The following is a 27,328-nucleotide window of genomic DNA, read 5'->3' on the forward strand; positions in this document are numbered from 1 at the left end:
TCGGGGGGATCACTTCATAGACTGTATAGATGCCTGACCACTGTGCTATACACCTGAAGCTGAAGTAGAATAATATTGAATGTCAACTATAATATATATAGTCACGGAATGTAAAGTACAGAATAGGGAATATAGTCAATGGTATTGTAATAGCTATGTATGATGTCTGAGGGGTAGTAGGCTTGGGGGGTTATCACTTTGAGGGGTATAAATGTCTAATCACTATGTTGTTTTGTACACCTGAAACTAATAAAAAATAATAAAAATATAAAATAAAAAATAAACAGAGCCACTTAAAACGAGAAAATTATAAAACCACAATTATTACAAAGTATTAAGATGAAAATGACTTTAATCAATAATGAAAAATGCTGAACATTCTTCAGAAGATACACTCTATTTACCCAACCCACACAGGATTTTAAAAGGTTGTATTTGAATTCATTGTTGAGGTTTACTAAACTATTTTTTTTTTTTTCAAAACACATTTAAACCAAGCCCTGTACTGCCAAGAGAAGAAAAGCTGCACAGGGAATAAAAATGTCATTTTCTTATTAACACTTTTTCACTAGAATCATAGAAATTGCTCTCCAAGTATAACAGGACTGAATGCTCTCCACTGCAACCACGTTAACGATGTCAGATAGTTGAGGTGTGTATCCATCAGGAAGTTTCAGAGAATCCAAGGTGAAAAAGATGCTATCATCTATCACCCCACTTCTTCCAGATAGGCTGGTAATGCAGGCCTGTAAACGTGAATAATGGAAATGTTTATGTAAAAGCATCAGACACTGTAACAGGGTCTGCGCAAGCTTCACCTACACCTTTGTGCAGAATAAATTTCCCACTCATTTTCAGTCTCTACTAGCCAAATCATACCCAACATTTAGTGTAACCTCTAGTCACACAACCCACTCCATTCATTCTTTCCCAGCAATTCCCTGAACACAATTTGTTTGCTGTTCTTGTTGCTCTCAGAACTTTTTAATACTTCCCAAAGAAACTACATGATTTAGATCTTAATTATATGTGTATTCTATATTATTCTCTAATTATTTCCTCTCAGAAGAAGCACAGCCTTTTCAATAAGATAATCAACTCCATTTTGGCAAAGAATGTATTTTCTTTTAGGTCTTTTAACACACCCAATAGAATCCTGAGAAGCAAACATTGTCACTACAGGAAGGAGAAGCAGAAACAAATAAGAAGAGCAACATGCAAACAAACTACCTCATGCACATGCTTGTGTCTCAGAGGCTTTACAGAGATGGCCTTTCTCTTCCGCGTGTCTGGCTGGATGGAAAACGCAACTTCTACTCGGTCACCCTGATATGGCTGAAAATCTAAAACAGCCATGGAGAGAAATGAAGTTGGAATTAGCTCTTATTTTTGGTAGTGTTAAATTTCACAAGTTACTTCAACATTGTAGTACCCTAAAATAGTTTCTATTACATTAAAGGTACATTTTAAACATTTTAAAACAGGTAACCTGTAAATTGTCCTGTCAGCAAGGAAGTTTACCATCCATTAGGCATTGATTCTCTCTACTGATTAACAAAGTTGGTTGGGCAAAAGTGTCAAGTGGGCATCCCAAGGCAATCTTTCTGAGAGCAGCACAGGATTTATTAAACCATTGGGCATTCACAACTCCTTCTGAAGAGGCAGGAAAATACACAAGTAAGAGCACAAGTACGAATCCGACTGGCTGGGTTCAAACCTTGATACTGCTGCTTACTCAATTTGCAACGTTGGTCAAGTTACTTAACCTCTCTGTGCCTCGATTTCTTCATCTATAAAATGAGAAGCATAATAGTAGTACTTACCACACAGAGTTGAACGAACAATTAATGAACACATATAAAACTCACAGAACAGTGCCTGGTATACAACCAGCACCAAATAAATGTTGATTGCTATTAGTGGTAGAAGTAGCAAGAGAACACATTGCTACAGAGAGAAACAACTTTCTCACGTGTTTTGGACAAATGATGAATTCTATATATTTCACATTTTACAGTTATAAACAAATATTTACAGATTTTCACAATTAGTTAAAAGTGAGTCACACACAGGATACAAAGGTATCATGGAGGACTTGAGGCAAATGGAATTTTCAAATATTGATACTGGAAGTGAAAATTGGTACAACCACTTTAGAAAGTTGGCAATATCTACTAACTAAACATTTCTGTACCCTATGACCCAGAATTTCCTAGTTTCTTCATAGTCCTTTCCTTGTTCTTCCTTGATTAGAAGTTACAACTATATGGGAATGGAGAAAGTAAGCGTGCTGAAGAAAATGGAATACTCTAAATATCAAACTTTCTTTTACATAAACTTAAGAGTAACCACTCAAAATAAATCCAGAATTGAAATATATACAGAAATAAAAGAAGAAACAGAGGGAAACATCATAGAATACCACCACACAGAAATAATAGACAACAACATAAAGGCAAAGAAACAATGGAGACACATCCTTACCAGAAAACTAAAGATAGAATGACAGGAAATCCTCACATATCAATAATCACCATAAATGTAAATGGACTGAACTCACCAATAAAAAGGCACAGAGTAGCAGATTGGATCAAAAAACTAAACCCAACCATATGCTGTCTCCAAGAGACACATCTCAGCTACAAGGACAAGCATAGACTCAAAGTGAAAGGGTGGAAATTGACAATCCAAGCAAATGGTACCCAGAGAAAATCAGGTGTAGCCATAATGATATCAGATGAAACAGACTTCAAGGTGAAAAAGATAACAAGAGACAAAGGCGGACATTTCATAATGGTGAAGGGGACTGTACAACAAGAAGACATAACAGTCATCAATATTTATGCCCCCAATCAGGGAGCACCGAAATACACCAAGCAACTACTAACAGAACTAAAGGGAGAAATTGACCAAAATACAATTATACTAGGGGACTTAAATACATCATTGACAGCTATGGATAGATCATCCAAACAGAAAATAAATAACGAAATAGTAGCCCTAAATGACACATTAGATGAAATGGACATAATTGACATTTATAGAGCACTTCATCCTAAAACATCAGACTATACATTCTTTTCTAGTGTACATGGAACATTCTCAAGGATAGACCATATATTGGGACATAAAATCAGTCTCAACAAATTTAAGAAGATTGAAATCATACCATGCATATTCTCTGATCACAAGGCTTTGAAATTGGATATCAACTGTAAAAAGAAAGCGGGAAAAAACACAAATACATGGAGACTAAACAACATACTTTTAAAGAAGGACTGGGTCAAAGAAGAAATTAGAGGAGAGATCAAAAGATACATAGAAACAAATGACAATGAAAATACATCCTACCAAAATTTTTGGGATGCAGCAAAAGCAGTTTTAAGAGGGAAATTTATCTCATTACAGGCCTATCTCAAGAAACAAGAAAACTCCCAAATAAATAACCTCATGTTACACCTTAAAGAACTAGAAAAAGAAGAACAAGTAAAACCCAAGGTCAGCAGAAGAAAGGAAATAACAAAAATTAGAGCAGAACTAAATGAAATAGAGAACAAAAAGACAATAGAAAAAATTAATATGACAAAGAGCTGGTTCTTTGAAAAGATTAACAAAATTGACAAACCCTTGGCTAGACTTACTAAGATAAAAAGAGAGAAGACACTGATTAACAAAATCAGAAACGTAAAAGGGGAAGTTATCACGGACACCACAGAAATACAAAGGATCATCCAAGAATACTATGAAGGACTATATGCCACCAAATTGTTGACAAGTTCTTAGAAACATATAGCCTTCCAAGGCTGAACCATGAAGAACTGGAAAATCTAAACAGACCGATCACCAGTAACGAAATTGAATCAGTCATCCAAAACCTTCCCAAAAGCAAAAGTCCGGGACCAGATGGCTTCACTAGTGAATTCTACCAAACCTTCAAAGAGGAACTAATACCAATTCTGCACAATCTCTTCCAAAAAATTGAAGAAGAGATAGTACTCCCTAACTCATTTTATGAGGCCAACATTACCCTGATACCAAAACCTGGTAAGGACAGCACAAAAAAAGAAAACTACAGATCAATATCTCTAATGAATACCGATGCAAAAATCCTAAATGAAATTCTAGCAAATCGAATACAACAATGCATTAAAAAGATTATTCATCACGACCAAGTGGGGTTCATCCCCGGGGCACAAGGATGGTTCAACATACGAAAAATCCATCAATGTGATACATCACATAAACAAAATAAAGGACAAAAATCATATGATTATATCAATTGATGCAGAAAAAGCATTTGACAAGATACAACATCCATTTATGATTAAAACACTTAATAAAATGGGTATAGAAGGAAAATACCTTAACATAATAAAGGCCATATATGACAAGCCCTCTGCTAATCTCATAATTAATGGAGAAAAACTGAAGCCCTTTGCTCTACGTTCAGGAACACGACAGGGCTGTCCCCTATCACCTCTGCTTTTCAACATAGTGTTGGAAGTCCTTGCCAGAGCAATCAGGCAAGAGAAAGAAATAAAAGGCATCCAAATTGGGAATGAAGAAGTTAAATTATCACTCTTTGCAGATGACATGATGCTATATATAGAAAACCCTAAAGACTCCACCAAAAAGCTATTAGAAACAATCAACGAATACAGTAAAGTTGCCGGCTACAAAATCAACGCACAAAAGTCCATTGCCTTCCTATATACTAACAATGAAATCTCAGAAAAAGAAATACAAAAAACAATTCCTTTTGCAATTGCAGCAAAAAGAAGAAAATACCTAGGAATAAACTTAACCAAGGATGTGAAAGACCTATATGCTGAAAACCATAAGACGTTTTTGTTTTTTTTTTGACTAGTTGATGCTTTTATATACATTCATTGCTTCTAACATATTTTTAACAACAAGAAAAATGAACCATAAGACATTTTTGAAAGAAATTGAAGAAGACACAAAGAAATGGAAAGACATTCCGTGCTCATGGATTGGAAGAATCAACATAGTTAAAATGGCCATATTACCCAAAGCAATATACAGATTCAATGCAATCCCCATCAAAATCCCAATGGCATATTTTAAAGAAATAGAACAAAAAATCATCAGATTTGTTTGGAACCACAAAAGACCCCGAATAGCCAAAGCAATCTTAAGAAAAAAGAACAATAATGGAGGTATCACACTTCCTGACTTTGGCTTGTACTACAGGGCTACAATAATCAAAACAGCATAGTATTGGCAGAAAAACAGACACATAGACCAATGGAATAGAATTGAGAACCCAGAAATAAAACCACATCAATATGGACAGATCATTTTTGACAAAGAAGCTAAAAACATACAATGGAGCAAAGACAGCCTCTTCAATAAATGGTGCTGGGAGAACTGGATAGCCACGTGCAAAAGAATGAAACTGGACTGCTATTTGTCACCATGTACCAAAGTTAATTCAAAATGGATCAAAGACTTAAGCATAAGACCTGACACAATAAACTGCATAGAAGAAAACATAGGTACTAAACTTATGGACCTTGGGTTCAAAGAGCATTTTATGAACTTGACTCCAAAGGCAATGGAAGTAAAAGCTAAAATAAACGAATGGGACTGTATGAAACTTAAAAGCTTCTGCACAGCAAAAGAAACCATTGACAAAATAAAGAGGCCACCAACTGAATGGGAGAAGATTTTTGCAAACAGTGCCTCCGATAAGGGGCTAGTATCCAGAATATACAAGGAACTCATGCAACTCAACAACAACAAAACAAACAACCCAATTGAAAAATGGGCAGAGGACTTGAAGAGACATTTCTCCAAAGAGGACATACAAATGGCAAATAGACATATGAAAAAATGCTCAACATCACTAATCATCAGAGAAATGCAAATAAAAACCACAATGAGATATCACCTCACCCCAGTCAGAATGGCTATCATCAACAAGACAAATAGTAACAAATGTTGGAGAGGCTGTGGAGAAAAAGGAACCCTCATACACTGTTGGTGGGAATGCAGACTGGTGTAGCCGCTATGGAAGGCAGTGTGGAGGTTCCTCAAAAAATTAAGAGAATTACCATATGACCCAGCAATCCTTCTCCTGGGTATCTACCCAAAAAATCTGAAAACATTTAGAGATAAAAACACGTGTGTTCCAATGTTCATTGCAGCTTTGTTTACGGTGGCCAAGACATGGAAACAACCAAAATGTCCTTCGATAGATGAATGGATAAAGAAGTTGTGGTATATATACACAATGGAATACTATTCGGCGGTAAGAAAAGATGATATAGGAACATTTGTGACAACATGGATGGATCTTGAGAGAGTAATGCTGAGCGAAACAAGTCAGACAGAAAAAGCAGAGAACCATGTGATTTCACTGATATGTGGTATATAAACCAAAAACAACAAAAGAACAAGACAAACAAATGAGAAACAGAAACTCATAAACACAGACAATAGTTTAGTGGTTGCCAGAGGGTAAGGGGGGCGGGGGGTGGGGGGTGGGAGATGAGGGTAAGGGGGATCGAATATATGGTGATGGAAGGAGAACTGACTCTGGGTGATGAACACACAATGGGATTTATAGATGATGTAATACAGAATTGTACACCTGAAATCTATGTAATTTTACTAACAATTGTCACCCCAATAAATTTAATAAAATAAAATTAAAAAAAAAAAAAAGAAGTTACAACTAAATTTTAGAATGACCCAAGACACGTACTGGACACCTCTCTCCCTTTCTCTCTCCTATACACGTTTCTTTTGTGTGGCTTTGTATAATATCTGTAGCCTGATAACTCCAATATGTCTAATATGTATATAACTGCAGCTCTAATCAACTTCAGATTCATATATCCAAGTACTTAGTCAAATTATTTTGTCTAATGCTGAGCTCTTGCTGTTCTTCTCATGTATTCAATATTGCATCTCAATCTTTCCACATTTCCAAAATGGAAACCCTACCCTTACCATTACTCAAACAAAACCTTAGAAGTTTCACTCTTCTTTTCTTCACACCAAATGTCCAATCCATTAGCCAATACTTTCATTTCTACCTTCAAAATATTTCTGGAATCAAATCAGTCCCTGCAGCCTCCACTAACTTTAGTCAAGTCTCCATCACCGTGCCCCAGGACTATTGCAACAGATTCTAACTTGTCTTCCCAATTCCATCCTTGTCCCATATAGTGTGTTCTGAACATGACAGCCAGAGTGAAAATCTTAAAACATAACTCACCTCATATCACATCACTGCTCACAACCCTCCAAAAGGCCAAATCCTTACAATTACCTCTAAATTCCTCTGTGGCTCATGTCTTCACTGACCCTTCAGGTCTTTACTGAAAATTTACTTTTTCAGTAAAACCTTCCCAGTACACTCTATATAAAATTTCAACCTATGGTTCCCTAGATTTATGTTTTTCCTTAAATTATGATTCAGCAGCTTCATTCCTAGTCCTGAGCATTTAGCCGTGACAAACATAATCACAGGCCCACAAAAGACTTGTTTTTTTTCAGCAATTTTACTCAGTATAGCCAAAAGCTGATAACAGCTAGCACGACCTTCAACAGGAAAATAGAGAGCATTTTCTCAATTTGTTGAAATTTTGCTTCCTGGCAATTGTCAGTTTGGCTCTAACAAACTCATAAATATTCTCTACAGGTTTGGACATTTCTTACGTCGACATAGTTAAGTATTTTAGGAGATGGCATTTGGAGTCAGAGATGTCTGGGACTGAACTCCAACTCTGCAATTTACAGTACAGACTCTCTTAACAGATCTCCAATGAACTGATTCACCAGCTTAACCAACGCATCCAACAGCCTGTCTCCACTGCATGCCCCGGGTGGCAGGTAAGTTATCTCTTGCACATCTGAGCACTTCAGCTTCAACAACTTTTGAATAATGGATCAAGTGGAAGGCATGCCCTCATATATTTAGTTAGTTATATAGTTATATGTAGTCACAGGTCTTAGGGGAGCTCCTCAAAGTCACAGCTGAAATTTTATATACTGTTTCTGATTAGTTGGGACCAATTTCAAAGTGAGTTAATCATATGTTTCAACTCTATTGTTTTAGGTAGTAGCTAAAACACAAAAATGAAAATGTTCACACTTGCCTGAGTTTCAGTGGGTACTGTGCTTAAACTATGCTTGTCATATAGTAAATGCTTGCTAAATGTCATTTCTTGTCTCTCTATCCTTGACTACACAACCTTCCTGGTCTACCACCAAAAAATAAACTAAAAAGCCATGTAAAGTAAAAACAAATGAACAAAGAAATAAACAACAACAAACAGGAAAATGGAGAAACTGATATATTCAATAAAATGGAATGAACTACACACATATGCAACAATATAGATGAATCTAAAAATATTCTTCTGAGTGAAAAATGTTTTACACAAAAGAGTATTCCATTACATAAAATTCTACACAGGAAAATTAAATCTATAGTGGAAAAAAAACCAGAATGTTGTTTTCCTGGGAAGTGGGGACAGCGATTGACTGGGGAAGGGCATGAGGGTAGTGTTTAGGTATATGCACTTGTCAAAACCCAGAGAAACTCAGAAAAATCCATAAACAATTATTGAACTTGAGTTGCTGATATACATTTTGAAGTATTCAGGAGAAACTATATAAATGTTTACAGTTTACTTTCAAAAACATAAGATACACTGATGGTTGGATGGAATGATGACTGAAAGGATACATATGTGGTAAAACAAGTATAATGAAAACATTAATGACAGATTCCAGGTGGTAGTTCCATGGTTATTCACTGTAAAATTCTTTCAAATTTTCTGTATTTTTAAAAACTTGGTTAATAAAAAGACAAAAACTTGAGCCAGTATGATCAACTTCCACTTCATAATTCCCACTGCAGTCAACAGAGTTCTCACTGTCATGGTAAAATCTGAACTACAGTCAGCAATAATCTACCTCTCTTTCCCAAACTCTTTCCAGGCACAAGATAACTAACTTTTCCCTTCCAAGGACCACATGGAGGGTGCTTTATGATAAAACAAAGTGTCCTTGGACATGAGTGACTAGGAACAGTTAACTCCAACCAGTCTCAGGGAGAAATAGGAGGTAAGAGATGCTGTTGGCCCCGCCAACCACTTGGTGGACCAGTAAGTCATGTCGTGGCCCGTGTCACGGGCCTAAAAATGGCAAGATTCTACCAGGCCATTAAGTTGGCAGGATCACTGGGAAATGTGAGATACTCTAGGTTGTTTACATGAAAATACTACTCCCTCTCACACACTCCTGTCACACATGCTCTGCATATTTTCACCTCTCACTCATTCCTCAACCTACTTACAATTTTTTTCATCTATACCATCCTATTAGAACTGACCACACCAAGGTTATCTCAGAAAGCTCCTGATAGGATTAAATCTGATGATGTAAATTCTGTACTTAACTCAGTACCAGATTATACACCATTTGGATCCCACTGACATTTACAATCTTGTTTCACACTATTCCCTCATTCAAGTCATACCACATACACTCATCACACTCTAGCCACCCTGTCCTCCCTTTAGTTCCTAGGAAATGCCAAGATTTTTTTCCACCTCAGGACTTTTACAATGACTCTTCCCTGGTTGGAATATTTTCCCCAGCTGGCTCCTTCTTAGTCTTCCAGTCTCAGCTGAAGAGTCACCTCCTCAGAGAGGCTTTCCCTAATATGCTATCTACAGTAAACCGCAACCCACCCTACTCTCAGTTTTACTATCACAGTACCTTGTTCAAATCCTGGAGAGCAGAAAACAATCTATTTATTTTTTCTTTTTGCTTACTCGCTGATTGTCTGGGGTCTACCTCATTAGAATGCAAATAGTACCTGGAACAGAGTGAGGCACTCAAATATCTATTGAATGAACACAAATAATAAAATAAAATAAACTAACTCCCCATTATGTGAGACAAAAAAAATATTTTCCTTCTTTTAGAATCCTATTATGTTTTAAATTGTGTGGGGTTTTTTTGCCATTTTCATTGGGTTTCATAAGCAGATTAACACCTGCTATTTTGACAATTCTAAGAATGACTGATTAGCTGCTCAGGTTTTTTAAATCAACAATCAATCTCCCCCCCCCCCCAAAAAAAAAAGATGTTTTTACTCCAATTCACTATTTTGCAGCAGTAAATCCCTCTACCTATGCTTTCGGTCCCACCCTCTCTTTCCGCCCAGAAACCTTTTTCCAGCAGTCCTTCCTGATAGCTTCTTCACCTTCAATTAATCTCTTTGGCATTACAAACATATTCAAGTGCTTCTCATCTTGAGAACCTAGTGAGGGCTACCATTAGTGGTGACTTCCTGTTGATATGGTTATAAGGACCAAGAAATTGCCTTTGGAGTTCAGCAATTAGAGGCCTTTTCTTCTAGAATTGGGTAGTTTTAACTAAATGAATCTTAAAATCCTAGCTGCCACCAGACAGACAGTAACCTTTGGAGACTTCCAGAGTTAACAACTCAGGTCAAGTCCTGGCTTTTACTTCCAATAAAAGTAAAATAGAAAGCTGTCTGGTGTGGCTGAACTAACTTCCTCTTTTGTATCCAAACTTAATGGCAGCAAATTGGACTTAAACAGGTACAAAATTTTTACCTCTATTTATCTTTCAAAATCCAGCCTGTCAAATATATGGTGATGGAAGGAGAACTGACTCTGGGTGGTGAACACACAATGTGATATATAGATGATGTAATACAGAATTGTACACCTGAAATCTATGTAACTTTACTAACAATTGACACCCCAATAAATTTTAATTAAGAAAAAAGTTAAAAAAAAAAATCCAGCCTGTCAAGGGCTTGGCAGTGTCTGGAGTCCAGCTCGGAGAGCACCTTGCCCAGGCAGCCTTCTCCAGTTCTTCCCATAATGGTCAATCATTCTCTGTCCTCTGCTCAGTAATGTTTCCATCATGTTCTTTTTATGTATTCATACATCTGTCTCTCTCAATTAGAATATGAGCTCTTTGCAGGCAGGTTTTAATAAAGTCATATTTATCTTGGTCTTGCCAATATCTGGCACTCTATCTCGAGGTGAATTAAACTCAAATAGCATAAACAAATTAACAAATTATTGCTTTAGGCATAAAAAACCAAAATGTTATATCTGATAATTACAAATAGAATTCAACAATGAATACACACACACACACACGGAAAGTGTTGGAGGAAGTCATCGAGAGGACATGATCATTAGTCAAACCTTGAGCTGGACCCAAGCAATGGGAGGCTCTTCACCCCCTCCCCGTCCTTGGAATGAACATTCCACCCACTATTCCCATAGCAAGAGCCATTTCAAGGACGCAGCCTTGAGAGAGTAAGGTATTTTGAGACCATCTGAACAGAATAGAGACTGAACCCCATTAAGGCCTCTATATAAGCTCTTAAGATGCTGGCTGGCAGGTGCGGAGACCTACTTGTCTTGAGAAGCCCAAGACAAACCTGGGCTATAAATTCCCTTACTTATTAAACCTGCCGCCTACCAATCTGGAGTGGCCTGCCTCTTTCTTCCATCTCTCCTTGCCCTCTGTGTTCAGGGGCTAGTTTGCGAACCAACAGAAAGGTACAAAGCTATCTCCAAACCTTATTTTAAAGCATTTGAAGTATTTGAAAATATAGTATCCTTGTATACATGTAATATCATTCAGTTAAATAAGAAATTCAATGCTTATTTGAGTGGAAAAACTACACAAATACTAGTAACTACATCCAATAAATGAAAATGCAACAAATGAGGGGGCGGCCTATTGGCTCAGTTGGTTAGAGTGCGGTGCTCATAGCACTAACGTCGCTGGTTTGATTCCCACATGGGCCAGCGAGCTGCATCCTCCACAACTGGATTGAAAACAACGGCTTGACTTGGAGCTGATGGGTCCTGGAAAAACACAGTTCCCCGATAAAAATAAAAAAAGAAAAGAAAATGCAACAAACGATAAAATGAGTTTTAAAAACATTATATATCTGTCCCTTGCTGTACATTATTTTCAATTCCAAAGGTCCACCTCAAATATTCAAATGGAGTATTATTATGAATGGAGCCAAGGACACTGAAGTAGTTCTAGCACTAAAATCCTCTCACCAAATAAGCATGTCCCAGAGTTGACCCTGTAAATGATGCCTATAACGATCTCCAAATCCAGCCTATGAAATTAAAAAATAGGTAAAACCTAACTTTAAATTAAAAAAAACACACACAAATTGTACCTTTACAAACAACATCTAGAGAGAAGTAAGCTGTGTGGTCAGCACCATCCATTCGACAGGTAAGACAGCCAGACGAAACTCCAGTACAGGAGTCTGACAGTCCATTGTCATGGTAATTATCACAGAAAGGATCCACCTGTGAGGTAAAGAAACAATTACTCCAAATATAACAAAAGTTTAAAAAAAAATGCTTAAATCATTTTTTGAGAAATGGGTTAAACAACTATAATAAACAGAGCTGAACAGATTTCATCTGACAAACATATCATAGACATGAGATGATACCTGAGTCTCATGTCTTTTTTGCTTTACTTTTTAGAGCAGTTTAGGAAAATTGAGCAGAAAGTTCACATATACTCCTCTCTTCCACTGTTTCCCCTATTACGAGGAGCATCTTGCATTTGTCCAATTGGTACATGTGTTCAATTGATAAAGCAATATTGATAAAATATATTTAACTAAAGCCCATAGTTTAAACGAGGATTCACTCTTGGTGTTGTACTATCATGTATCTTTAACGTGTGTCTGAAAATATTATTTGTGCACCAACCAGTTTTAATGCATTGATAGTATTAGATTCAAAGATAAAAGATATACTATTTCTTTCATCCAGGAATTCTCCAGGAATTCTCAATCAAAGGGCAAGAAAAAACAGGATTTTCGACAAGATGGCAGAGTACATAAACGCTGTGCTTGCCTCTTCGTACTATCACATCAAAATTACAACTAAATTACAGAACAACCACCACTGAAAATCGCCTGAAGTCTAGCTGAACTGAAGCCCTACAAGTAAAGACACAGAAAAGAAGCTGCCTCAAGATTGGCAGGAGGAGCAGAGACGTAGAACAGGCTGGTCCCACACCTACGTGTAACCATTAAAAATCGGGAGGGGTATCTCGGCTACAGAGATTCCCCACGGAGGAGTGAGGAGGTCCCAGCTCCAGATTAAGCTCCCCAGGGCAGGGTTAGGGAAAGAAGTACTAGGGAAAGAAGTCCCCATAGCTTCTGGCTATGAAGACCAGGGGAGATTGTGGCTGAGCGAGGCAAGGGTAGCTGGAATCCCAAGCACTCCTATTAAAGAAACTGCACACAGACCTACTTGCTGGCAAACTCACTTGCGCTGAGCTCCAGTGCGGGAGCAGCAGTTCAAAAGGTGCCAGGGACATATGGGGAGGAGCTGTTATTGTCTGGATTCAGGGCAAGGACTAGAGGGGCATCTTTCTCCCAGACAGCAGTGCTGGCAGAATCCATTGTTTCTTTGTTGAGCCCTCCCCACTCCCAGAGTGCAGATGCAGGTAGCTGCCATAGCTGAGTCTCCGTCAACCTTGCTAACACCATTCCTCCACTCCACCCTTGTGTGTCTGAGACACCACCCACTTATGGGCACACCCAAGCCACTTCCAGTGGCTTTTCCATACAAATGGCCTGTCTTGCCTCACGCTGTGGACTTTCCTAAAATCTCCCAAAGGTTCACAAAACCCAAACAAGCAGCATCTGTCTTTGGCATGTCCCGTACCTCTTTGTTGAACAGCCCTAAGTTTGGCACTAGTGGTAGCTGGACTCGGTTTGCGGCTTGCCTTCTCCTGGGCCACTGTCAGCCCAGTATGGTTGGCAGCCATGTGCAGATTGCTCTGTGACACATACCAGGTGGCCCAGGACAGGGCACGAGTTGTGGCTCAACTTGGCCTGCAGCAGGGCTCCTTCCGGGAGACCCTGTGGTCAAAATGCCTGGTGGCCAGCTTTGGACTGAGGCAGAGCATCACCTGGCAACTTCTGAGGATGACACACCCAAAGCACAGACTGGGCAGGCACCAGAGACCTGCTAAAGCAAATCCTGCTCTGTAGCATCAGCCCCTGCACAACAACTCCTCCACTGTAGTCATGGCCAGTCTCCATAACCAATCAGCCTGAGGGTCAATCCCTACCATTGACATGCAAACAGCAACCAAGGCTCAACTACAAAAGGAGAGAACACACAACCCAACAAAGGACATGCCTGGAGCACCTAGCTCAGGTAACCAGGGAAGACTGAGTTACTGGGCCCCACAGAACACCTACAACAGAAGGCCATTCTACTAAGGCTGGGAGACATAACAGCATAGAAACATGCATAATACATAGAAACAAACATGTGGAGGCAAAATGGGGAGACAAATGTGTCTCAAATAAAAGAACAGAACAAAACTCCAGAAAAAGAATTAAAATGGAGACGAGCAATCTACCAGACCCAGAGTTCAAAACACTAGTTACAAGGACACTCAATGATGTCAGGGAGAACTTCAACAAAGAGATAAGAAACATAAAAATTGAGGTAGAAAACATAAAGAACAGTCAGAAATGAAGAATATAAACTGATAAAGGAGACTATACAACAAGAAGACATAACAGTCACCAATATTTATGTCCCCTATCAGGAAGCACTGAAATGTACCAAGCAACTACTAACAGAAATAAAGGGAGAAATTGACCAAAACACAATTGTACTAGGGGACTTAAATACATCATTGACAGCTATGGATAGATCATCCAAACAGAAAATAAATAACAAAATAACAGCCCTAAATGACACATTAGATGAAATGGACATAATTGACATTTATAGAGCACTTCATCCTAAAACATGAGACTATACATTCTTTTGTAGTGTACATGGTACATTCTCAAGGATAGACCATATATTGGGACATAAAATCAGCCTCAGCAAATTTAACAAGATTGACATCATACCAAGCATATTCTCTGATCACAAGACTTTGAAATTGGATATCAACTGCAAAAAGAAAGCAGGAAAAAACACAAATACATGGAGATCAAACAACATACTTTTAAAGAATGACTGGGTCAAAGAAGAAATTAGAGGAGAGATCAAAAGATACATAGAAACAAATGACAATGAAAATACATCCTGCTAAAATTTTTCGGATGCAGCGAGAGCACTTTTAAGAGGGAAATTTATATCATTACAGGCCTATCTCAAGAAACAAGAAAAATCCAAAATAAATAACCTCATGTTACACCTTAAAGAACTAGAAAAAGAACAAATGAAACCCAAGGTCAGCAGAAGAAAGGAAATAACAAAAATCAGAGCAGAACTAAATGAAATAGAGAACAAAAAGACAATAGTAAAAATTAATGTGACAAAGAGCTGTTTCTTTGAAAAGATTAACAAAATTGACAAACCCTTGGCTAGACTCACTAAGATAAAAAGAGAGAAGACACTAATTAACAAAATCAGAAATGATAAAGGGGAAGTTATCACGGACATCACAGAAACACAAAGGATCATCCAAGAATACTATGAAGGACTATATGCCACCAAATTCAATAACCTAGAAGAAATGGAAAAGTTCTTAGAAACATATAGCCTTCCAAGGCTGAACCATGAAGAACTGGAAAATCTAAACAGACAGATCACCAGTAACGAAATTGAATCAGTCATCCAAAACCTTCCTAAAAGCAAAAGTCCGGGACCAGATGGCTTCACTAGTGAATTCTACCAAACATTCAAAGAGGATCTAATACCAATCCTGCTCAAACTCTTCCAAAAAATGGAAGAGGCAGTATTCCCTAACTCATTTTATGAGGCCAACATTACCCTGATACCAAAACCTGGTAAGGACAACACAAAAAAAGAAAACTACAGACCAATATCTCTGATGAATACAGATGCAAAAATCCTAAACAAAATTCTAGCAAATCGAATGCAACCATGCATTAAAAAGATTATTCATCACGACCAAGTGGGGTTCATCCCCGGGGCACAAGGATGGTTCAACATACGAAAAAATCCATCAATGTGATACATCACATAAACAAAATAAAGGACAAAAATCATATGATTATATCAACTGATGCAGAAAAAGCATTTGACAAGATACAACATCCATTTATGATTAAAACACTTAATAAAATGGGTATAGAAGGAAAATACCTTAACATAATAAAGGCCATATATGACAATCCCTCAGCTAATCTCATAATTAATGGTGAAAAACTGAAGCCCTTTGCTCTACGTTCAGGAACACGACAGGGCTGTCCCCTATCACCTCTGCTTTTCAACATAGTGTTGGAAGTCCTTGCCAGAGCAATCAGGCAAGAGAAAGAAATAAAAGGCATCCAAATTGGGAATGAAGAAGTTAAATTATCATTCTTTGCAGATGACATGATGCTATATATAGAAAACCCTAAAGACTCCACCAAAAAGCTATTAGAAACAATCAACGAATACAGTAAAGTTGCCGGCTACAAAAACAACGAACAAAAGTCCATTGCATTTCTATATACTAACAATGGAAATCTCAGAAAAAGAAATACAAACAACAATTTCTTTTGCAATTGCAGCAAAAAGAATAAAATACCTAGGAATAAACTTAACCAAGGACGTGAAAGACCTATATGCTGAAAACTATAAGACATTTTTGAAAGAAATTGAAGAAGACACAAAGAAATGGAAAGAGATTCCGTGTTCAGAGATTGGAAGAATCAACATAAGATAAAATGGCCATATTACCCAAAGCAATATACAAATATATGGTGATGGAAGGAGAACTGATTCTGGGTGGTGAACACACAATGGGATTTTTAGATGATGTAATACAGAATTGTACACCTGAAATCTATGTAACTTTACTAACAATTGTCACCCCAATAAATTAAAAAAAAAAAAAAAACAAACAAGGGGGACTATTTTGAGGGGGATTAATGGCAATGTGTCTTTACTGTAATAATTTTCTTTATTTAAACATTCACTGTAAATGTTAAATAACCATGGTGTACACCTGAAACTAATATAATATTGTATGTTAGCTATATTTTAATAGAAATCTTTTACAGAAGACCAGTAAAAGACAAAAATAACTAATTCAAAGCCAAGTTGTGACAAATGGTAAAAAAGGGGGGGGCAAAAATTGGCTTCTGGGAATTTCTAGTAGGGAGAGAATTTCAGACTGAGAAAATATAGGACAATTTCTTGGAGAAAATGGGATTTGACTTAGGCTGTGAAAAGAGAAAGATTTTTACCTGGCAAATGGGGGTAGGGTTCAGTTCATTGGTAGGGAAACAGCAAGGGAGGAAAGAAGACACGTAAGTTAGAGGAACAAGAAAGAAAACCATAAGATTCTGTATCATTGTACCTAGGGATACAAAGCATGAGATAAAGTTGGCAAAATAACGGGAGTAGGGGTGGCACTAAAAAAGGCTAGTCAAATCAGGGCTTAATTTATCTATAATAAGGAGGCATTCAAAGCTTTTATTATTGAAAATATAATGGCCTTTATTTTATACTTTACTTTTCTAATTATACAAATATTACATGTTCATTATGCAAAAAATATAAAAGATTTAGAAAAGGAAAAAGCAATTACATGTAATCCATAAATCTACTACCTATCTAAAGATAAACACTGACCATGTTCTGGTACTTACCCTGCTCCATATGTTTTTACGATGCATAAATAGGTATGCACTATTTTAAGGGAAAATTTAATATTATTTTTATTATTAACATATCATCAAATAATCACAAATATGTCAACAGATTGCTGAAATGTTACTTTAAAGGATAATATGGAATCCCACTGAATGGACATGCCATAATTTAAAGATTAAATTCCACATAGTCGAACATTTGTCTTATATCCTAACCCATTGCCTACTTGCCTGTTTTATTTCTGGAGGATAAACTCCTAGGAGTGGAAATTTCTTGTTCAAAAGTTTCTAATGTAAACGTGATCCATGGATGTGTAAATTCATTTTCATGTTTATTTTTTGAATAAACTAGTTCATGGCCTATTCCCATTTTTCTATCCATGGCTTCCCAGCTGCCAGTGCCAATCTCTTGGTTATTTTCCTCTCATTCTCTTTCATTGAGGAATGAAGCACCAGACTCACAACTAACTCTTGACTACCACTTCTGCCAATATCCAAGTGGATGATCCATAAGGTCCCCATGCTCTCTGTTCCCTGACTCCACACTAACTCACTGCCATAGCTAGTAAATACGTCTTCCCACAATCTGAAACTATCTACACCTCAAAACTACAATATCATTGTTTTATTTTTCAATTACAAAAATATTTTATTTCCATTAATGCAAAATCAGTAAACAGATATTTCTGAGAAAATAAAGGCTACAGAAAATAAAAGCTCCTTTATCAACCTTCTGGCATCTGTCCTGGCTTTCTCTGCCTTCCCTTCTATAACAAGAGGGACGCCCAAGTCCTTAACCAAGGCCGACCCCTTCACTGTGCACATGGTACCATTCCCTCTTGCCTCCATGTAGACTTTGCTCCACCAGTTATTGCTTGTCTTCTTACATTAACAATTTTCTCTTTCTCTTTCTACAAATATACTCTAGACTCTCCTGTCTTAAAAAAAAGATAAATAAACCTCCCTTGATTTTATTTCCCACTCAGTGTCATTTCTTTTCTCTTCCTCCTAGCAGAAAATATTGAAAGAATGTCTATACTCACTTTCTCATCTCTTATTCCTTCCTCATTCCCCTCTGATCAGTCTTTTATCCCCAACATTCCTCTGAAACTGCTCTTAAGATCACCAGCAACCGCCGGTTGCCAAATCCAATGGTCATTCTCAATCTCTTAGCATTGGATCCAGTTGATCACTCCCTACTTCTGGAAATACTTTGCCTGGCTTCTGTGCAGCCACCCTCTCAGCTGAAACAACTGCATCACAGCCTCCTTTGTTAGGTCCTTCTCCTATTTCTTGTCCCTGAAACTGAGTACACTAAGTTACAGACATGGATGTCCCACAGGTGTCTCAAGCTTAGCACGTACAAAATTTAACATGTCCTAAACTTCCCACAAAATATTGCACTCCTCCCATCTTCTCCATCTCAGAAAATAGCAATTGAGCTAACGTGCTCTTACCACAAAACCCCTGGCATAACTCTTACTCCCTCACTTTCTCTCATATACCCATCCAATCCATCAGCAAGTCACATCAATACCTTAAAAATATGCCCGTGGTCCGACCATTTCTCACCACCTCTATTCTTACCACTCTAGTCCACGCGACTAGCATTTTACATCCAAAATATTGCAAAAGCATTCGATGTCACCCGTTTCCTTCTTCACTCACTACCATCCATTATCCACACAACAGCCAATGTTTATTTTTAATGATGCATGACATCTGTCTTTTCTCTGTTTAAAATATTTTCATAGATTTCTGCTTCACTTGAAGTAAATCCTAAACTGCTTATCCCAATCTACAAGGCCATACACGATCTCTTCCTCGGTGCTGTCTACTACTCTCACTCCCCCTCACCATGCTCCAGCATCTTGGACCATCTTTCTGTCTCTCAAACACACATCACCTTTTAGACTGCCTAAAATCTAAATTGAATTTTTAAAAAATCACGTCATTAGTGACCAGAAGCCCTGACTTCAGACACTCAGACACCAGAGAATAAACCATCCATGTGGACCAAGAAGCAGCAGATGGAGGGCTCTTCTGGGTAGGAAGCTGCAGTGGGGTAAAAATAGGAAAAGCCTGGAGTTCAGCTCACATTCCTTGATAAGTGATTTCCACATATATGAGCAAGGGTAGTTTTGGGTACATGGTGGGTAGGTGGATGAGGAAGTCAGATTTAAGTGGGATGACACATGACAGGAAGAGAAGGTAATAGAGATAGACAATTCTCTCAAGTTGCCTTTCCTGCAAAGGTAAGAGGAGAAGTTAAAAGAAGAAGTGATCTTGAGGGCCAGGACTTGTATTTTGTGAGCAAGATTCGAGCATGTTTAAATGCTGATGGATACTGGCCCTTAAAAGGATGACCTAAAAAGAAAGGAAGAAAAAAGATACTCAATAGTGTGAGAAAGGGTTCAGTTAAAACAAACCACAAAAAAAGACTAGCTTTGTAAGAAAATGAAGTTACCCAACCCTATCCCCCATGAAGTGCTAGTCTTAAGGTGGCTTGATAGATCACTTCTTTATAATCTTCATGGAATATATAATTCTGATGTTAAATTGTGCAGAAATATAAAGAATAAAGGAAAGCTCCTGATTCTTTTTATAAATACTATGTAACATGACTCCAAAAACTAATAACAATAACAATAACATAAAAGACACAGCTATAGATCAATTCCCTTTATGGAAATACAAACATCTAAATGAAAAGACAGCAAGCAAATCCAGCAGGACATTACAAGAATTATAAAAAATCAAATGAGGATCCTTTACATAAAGTAAGAATGGCTCAGTATTAGGAAAATGATTCATATTTTCTTCACATCAGTAGCTCAAAGGAAAGTAAAACTAGATGAAGATCTTGAGAGTGCTGAAAAATATTTAGAAAATTCATCATCCCTGATTTTCAAAGAAATCTAGAAATGTAATAGAGAACACTTCTTTAACATAACTAAGATGTTTCAAAGCATCTGTTAGTATCATGCATTCCAATAACGTGAAAACCAGATAAGAGTTATAACCAGTCTTTCTCGTATTTCAAGATGCCCATTTCCCCCCCATTTTAACATTTCTGAAAGGACAGCCATAACCTATGTATACTCTAAATTTCCATTTTCAAATTATTGGTGTGTCTTAAAACTGACAGGAGTGTTAAAAATTGATGACATTCTATTCAAAGGGCCAATCTGTGTTGAATAGACATAAATACTATATTTCCTAGATGTTAAGATTCCCTTTTAAGATCCTGAAATCATAAAAAAAAAAAAAAAAAGATCCTGAAATCATACTATTTCTTATTATACATGTCAAAAAATTAACTATCTTTGTTGATTTTGAACTTACAATGGTAACCTACAAAAGAATTAAAAAGAATGTGGCACATATGTGTGTTTGTATAAATTAATACAATACTGATAAAAGGGAAGAGAAATGGATAATGCAATTTAACCGAACATCTTTTATGATACAAAGTCAATAAATGTTGGCTAATATTGTAATAGAATAAAATGCTGTCTTTCTGACTCATGTTGCTTGAGCCTGCCCAGTTCCCATATGTCATTTAGCAACTCCTGCTTAGTCCTGCACATAGACATACCAATCATGAAAGGAATCTAACCTGCAGCCTAAGAATTACTGAAACAACCTCCCGGCTCGAAACTACCTCCCCAAGGAGATTGTTTATCAAAGATTTATAGGAACCTCATGACTGGGAACACCAGCGTTTGTTGACCAAAAGCAAAGAAGTTTCACCATCCGCCTCAGACCCTTGCTAGCGTCCAGATGTCTGCAGTTATCAATCACCTCCTGACCTCAAACCCCTCCCATTTCCCCCTTCCCCTGACATAAAAGAAGCCTCAATTCTGTATTTTCTCAAGGTGATTCTTTAGGATGCTAGTCTGCCATATTCTTGGCTTGCTGACTTTCTGAATAAAATCACTTTCCTTGCCCCAACTCTTTGTCACTTGACTTACTGGCTGTTGTTTGAGCTTTCATACAATTACAACATTGCTAAGTCAAGAAATGGTATAAGAATATTATGCATGTTATCCAGGCGCCCACAAGAAGAGGGCTGTTATTTCTAAAAGTAAAAACTACAAAAAGCACCATATCTCAGGAATAAAATTTGCCCAGGAGGGCACGAAGGACAATTTTTACTTTTCATTTTATATCCCTCTAGAGTTTGATTTATTTATGTATGATTTTATGTGTATATAAAACTTTTCAAATTTAGAGAAAGTTTATATGAAGCATTCAGTTGATAGTGCTACCTAAATAATAGTAATAATAATAACAAAGTGCATCTCAATCATTTGAGAAAGGGACAAAGAGTTCAATAAGTTTGCCATCTACCAAATTACATAACAAAAATCAATACTTTACTATATAGGAGACAAAATTAGTTTGAACAAATAATATATAAATATATTAATAATAATTTAAATTATCCTGATATTAAGTTTATTTTTAATAAATAATTTAATAAATAATTTTAAATAAATAGTTTAAATAAAAATGTATATTGACAATGGAACAAAAATATTAAAAATCTGAGAAATGAAATTAGCAGGAAATATACAGAACCTATTGGAAAAGAAGTATAAAATCATTCATTCAGAAGCATAAAAGGGGAGGGACATGCCTTGTGGAGAAAAAGGCAATTACCATTATGTCAGTTCTCCCTATAATAGGTCAGTCATAAACTCATTCATCCCCATTTCAAAATCCCAACAGGTATTGTGGTTGTTGTGGCTGAAGAGTGGGGGAACTACACACATTACTTTTAAACTGATGCAGAAAAACCAACACACAAGAATGATCAGGAAAATTTCAAAAACGTAAACAAATTTTTGACAGGGAAACCAGGCTCCCAAACATTTTAAAGTGTTATAATGCTTCAGTATTTCAAACCACTTGATTATACCTCCAGGGCAAGATAACACAATCAAATGAACACAGTAGGATGTCCTCAGTTTCAAATGTCTATAGGAATGTAGAGCATGAAAGAAGGGGAACTTCAACTCAGTAGGGGAAAGTGGATTGACAAAAGAAAAATTCTGAGATGTTCTAAATTAAATTACAGCAGCCATACTGAGAGAAAAAGACAGGGATAGTTAAGTAGTTAATAGCCCTGGGCCAACTAACAAAAGACTGCTCACATTCCTGAATGTCTGTTGAAGCCTCAACCAACCTCCAGGCATCTATTAGCAGACCACTAGATGTCTCTGTATCCTGCATATGCAAGAATTTTCAGGACTGCTGCCCGTAACCAATCAAAAGTAGTAGGTTGTGCACCTATTCTAGAACGGTCCCGCCTCACCTTTTTCCACCCCTCTAATCTGTAGCCAATGTAAATTCTTTCAAAACAATTTACATCTTTCTTTCCCAAAACATAATGTATAAAAAAATCTGTCAACTCCAGGACAGCGGATATGTTGTCTTTTCCACTTGGCCTTGTTGGTGGTGGTTTAGACTGCAAGCCCCAGGACCTAGTCCTTTTCTGGTGAGCATTTGGCTCAATAAAACCTTTCTTTCAGAAACTTTTGGCTGTGAAATATTTTTAACAGGATTATTCCATTAAAGGTATGGGGATAAGAGGGTAGTCAATAACAAAACAAGACCTGGATCCTTCTCTTAATTGTTATACCCAAATCAACTCCAGGCACTCTATTTAGATGTAAATAAACAACTTTCAGAAGAAAATCTAAGTGAGTATTTGTGTAAATTATGAAATGGAGTAAACCTTTATAAGGATTTTTATTGAACCGAAAAGCCACGGGGACAAGATGGACACATTTGAAGTATGTAAAAATTAAACTCCACAAAGTTGAAAGACAGTCTTGCAGGAAATATTTGCAAAACGTTCATATGATAAATTTCCTAACAAAGCTCTAATTTCCATAACATACAAATAGCTCTAATGCTCCTAACATAAAAACAGCTCTAAGAAGTTGCTCTACTCTCATCAACATTTAAAGAAATGCAAAATAAAACTGAAACAGGCTTTCATTTTTCAGATTGGCAAAGATTTCAAAGCTTGACAGTATTTCCATCCTTGTCAATATTGACAAATAGGCAGTTTCACAGCTTGTGTCAATTAGTACAATAAAGCTGAAGCATAATTTGATTATACAGTAGTTCCCCCACTTATCTGCGGAATACATACATTCCAAGACCCCCCAGTGGATGCCTGAAACTGCGGATAGTACTGAACCCTAATCAACTTCTTCAACTTTGTTGGAAATGTTGCAGCACACTCTTTGTCGGCAGACACAGCCTCTCCAGTAATTTTTTATATTTCTCCCTCCAAACCTATTTCTGAATCTGTGCAACCATCCCTTACTTGTGTGGCAGAGCCTCTTGTAATTTTAATGCCCCTAGTATTGTGGCAGCTAGAATTAACTAATTTAATTCTCAATTAGATCTTTGTTCACATGTTAACCGCTCTTCTTGCTCAACTCCTTTTGTTCTCACAGTACAATTTTGTGTTGCTGATGTGCTGTTTGTTTGTCAAGCAGGAGGAGATACTTCAGGGTCTCCAGAATTTGAGTCTATTATGCAGGAGGGAATTCTCCAAGGTAGCTGCGACCAGCTGCTGGAGCCCAGGAGTCTGATGTGAAAAAGTGTTACCTATGACTAAAGAAACAGACTTCTCTCTCAGTTCCCTGGAACTCCCCTTCCCCTCCCCCCTTTTAAACCCTGTTCCCAGCTTCTCTGGAGGAGCCACTGGAACCTTCTCTTTCACGGTGTTGGTTCCTTTGTGCACAGGCTTAATAAACCTTTGCCTCTTGCTTGAACTTTCTTGTGGTGATGTCTCTTGATTTCCATCTGGGAGATTGCAAGAACCCAGGGTGTAAGGGTGAAATTCAGTAAATCAATAACATAATTAGACTTAGCTAGTTTGCAGTTTTACTCACCTCATAGCTCACTATCTAGCCACTTGTAGTTAGACTTAACTAGTTTACACTTAGATCCATCCTGATATTCAGCTGTTTTCTCTTTGTTTCTCCTCTCACTGACTGACTTAAGAATTCTGTTTTGTTCCCTTTCCTAAATCTACACATACCTCATTAATCTATTTAATCAGAAGAATCCTAACCTGGAAAGAGCAACTTAATCCTCAGGCACCTGGACAGCAGAATCCATTTTGCAACTCTCTTGCAGTTTTTACTGGTGACACATAAAGCCCCAGGCCACGGTGGTCCAGAGATAACATTATCTTAAAACAGACCAGACCCCAGGGAGTGATATCAGCCCTCGGACCTGCCTGACCAACTCCCCCTTTTCTTTGTTCTTCTTGTGTACTTATAAAACCTTCTGACTGGTCTAGGAATGGGGAGGTGGCCTTTGGACTAGAGCCTGCCATCCTCCCAGCATGTCGGCATTCTTAACAAACCTACTTTTCTTTTCACCAACCTTGTCTCTCGATTTTTAACTTTTTCAAGTGGCAGGCAGCTGGACCTTAGCACAGTATCAAGGGCACCTGTAACACTTGCAGTAAATGGCTTGGTGTCACTTGTTTCAGGGGATCCCTTGCTGAAGTCTTCATATAGGCTCAATACTTTCTGGAGCAACATGTTGCCATCAGTCAAAACACATTTTCTGTTCACATCTTCCACCCACAAATTTAATGCCTTTTCCATCGAAACTAAACACTTATCACACACTGTGGCCATAACTTCTGCAGTTTGAGGTGGGACGGCAAAACTAGTATGAATTTCTTTTTCCTTCTTCACAGTTTCAAAGATATAAGATTCATTCTTACTAATAGATCTTAGCAACCTCAGCATACTATTTTTTTTCTTCCCTTATAAAGGGTGAGAATTTTCACCTTTATAAAGTGCTTCCTTTATGGCTTCTCTTTGGCATATTCAAATTGCCAGCATCACTACTCTTGTGCTTTGGGGCCACTATTAATAAAATAAGGGTTACTTTAACACAAGCACTGTGATACTATGACCGTCAATCCGATAACTGAGAAGACTACCACCGTGTTTCCCCGAAAATAAGACCTAGCCGGACAATCAGCTCTAATGCGTCTTTTGAAGAAAAAATTAATGTAAGACCTGGTCTTATTTTCGGGGAAACACGGTAAGTGACTAATGGGCGGGGAGCACCTACAGCTTGGGGACACTGGACAAAGGGATGAGTCACATTCCAGGACTGACAGCAGGACAGTGTGAGATTTCATTACATTATTCAGAATGGTGAGCAATTGAAAAGTTATGAATTGTTTATTTCTGGAATTTTCCACTTAATATTTTCAGACCACAATTCACCACACATAATTGAAACTGTGGATAAACTGTGAATTAAAATGGTAAATATCTGTACTGAGGTAACAGTTGCATGACTGTAAATTTACTAAAAATATAATTGAACTATGTACCCTTAAAACCAAAGCATCTTATGGTATGTAAATTGTATCTCAATAAAGCTGTGTTGAAAAAGTGATTAAAATGCATATCTGTTCACCTACTAATTACATTTCAACAAATACAAAAATTGTTTACTTGGTTGAAGAAAGGAAGTGTTCAGGATAGTATAGACTCTAATAATTATCACCGTTAACCTTATTTTTAAATGCCAAAGAATAGATATACAATTTATACTTTCATAAACAGAAACCACTAAGACAAGAACAAATGCCCCACTCAATCTAGTGAATTGGACTTCAAATTCCACCTACATTCATTATACGTGGTCACCTGAGGGACGCTGAATTAATAGAAGCAAGATTGAAAGCCCCCCAGGAATAAAGACAGTCCCCAAACTCATAATAATCTTACTTTGATTGCTTTCAATTCCTGAGATATTTTATCTTCTTCCACAATTGCAGTAACTCTTTGTCCAACTTTCAGAAGCACACCGCCAGTCACAACATCACCACTGAAGTAGATCAACTCATTAATGAAGCCATAATCATTACAGAACTTGGTCACGACTCCCTGCACAGTTTTTAACATGGTGTCACCTAAGAGATGGATAAACAAAAGGTTTCATTAATTAATCTCAAAAGCAAACACCCACTATAAATAAGTCCTACCATAGGAAGATATAGTAGATGATAATCTAAATCTAGAAATAAATTGGGCAAGATTTGAGATACAGTTGACAATGACAGTAGGGCACAGTGGTTAAGTGTGCAGGATTCAGGAGGCAGAATGCTTAGGTTGAAATGTTGGTTCCACCATTTCTCTGTATAGCACAGTGACTCCATGGCCAAGACGGTGGAACTCTGAGGTGAAGAGCACTTGGTCTGGAGCCAGACCAGGTGGCTTTGAAACACAGCTCTTCCCCTTACACAGTGTAACCCTCACTGAATTTGTTTTCATCTGTAAAGCCAGGAAAATAACAATGTCTAAGAGAATAGATCTTAAATGTTCTTACCACAAAAAATAAGATAATTATGTGACGTGACGGAGGTATTAATCAGCCTTATTGTGTAATCATTTTACGATACATACATATATCAAATCATCATGTTGTGCACCTTAAACTTACACGATGTTATATGCCAACTGTATCTCAATAAAGCTGGGGGGAAAAAGGTTGTTATAAATACAAACCAACACACACATCAACTGCTTAGAATTGTGAATGTCTCCACAGGTTAGAGCTTATATATTAGTTGTCTTGGTATCTGCATCTAGACAGTCTTTAAGCATC

General features: G+C 37.3%; 1 protein-coding gene across 1 annotated transcript; it reads right to left on the reverse strand.

Annotated features, from left to right (window-relative positions):
* Positions 1 to 402: 402 nt before the first annotated feature.
* Positions 403 to 26,626, reverse strand: CT55 (cancer/testis antigen 55). Its single transcript, XM_019719935.3, has 4 exons — positions 26,449 to 26,626; positions 12,233 to 12,368; positions 1,231 to 1,343; positions 403 to 746 (listed from the first exon to the last, which is right to left on the reverse strand). Exons 1-4 carry the CDS (start codon positions 26,623 to 26,625, stop codon positions 555 to 557), a joined length of 618 nt encoding a protein of 205 aa, XP_019575494.2. The 5' UTR covers position 26,626; the 3' UTR covers positions 403 to 554.
* Positions 26,627 to 27,328: the final 702 nt, after the last annotated feature.

This window comes from Rhinolophus sinicus, chromosome 18, assembly GCF_057876585.1.
Source record: "Rhinolophus sinicus isolate RSI-liver-muscle chromosome 18, RSI-T2T, whole genome shotgun sequence".
NCBI classification, from domain to species: Eukaryota; Metazoa; Chordata; class Mammalia; order Chiroptera; family Rhinolophidae; genus Rhinolophus; species Rhinolophus sinicus.

Excerpts from the sequence above, each read along its gene's own strand:
- CT55 (XM_019719935.3), bottom strand. The coding sequence starts at position 26,625 with ATGTTAAAAACTGTGCAGGGAGTCGTGACCAAGTTCTGTAATGATTAT. Across the intron at positions 12,369-26,448 it reads AGGAATTGAAAGCAATCAAA|GTGGATCCTTTCTGTGATAA; the intron begins GTAAGATTATTA and ends TTTACCTCACAG. Across the intron at positions 747-1,230 it reads GACACAAGCATGTGCATGAG|GCCTGCATTACCAGCCTATC; the intron begins GTAGTTTGTTTG and ends TCACGTTTACAG.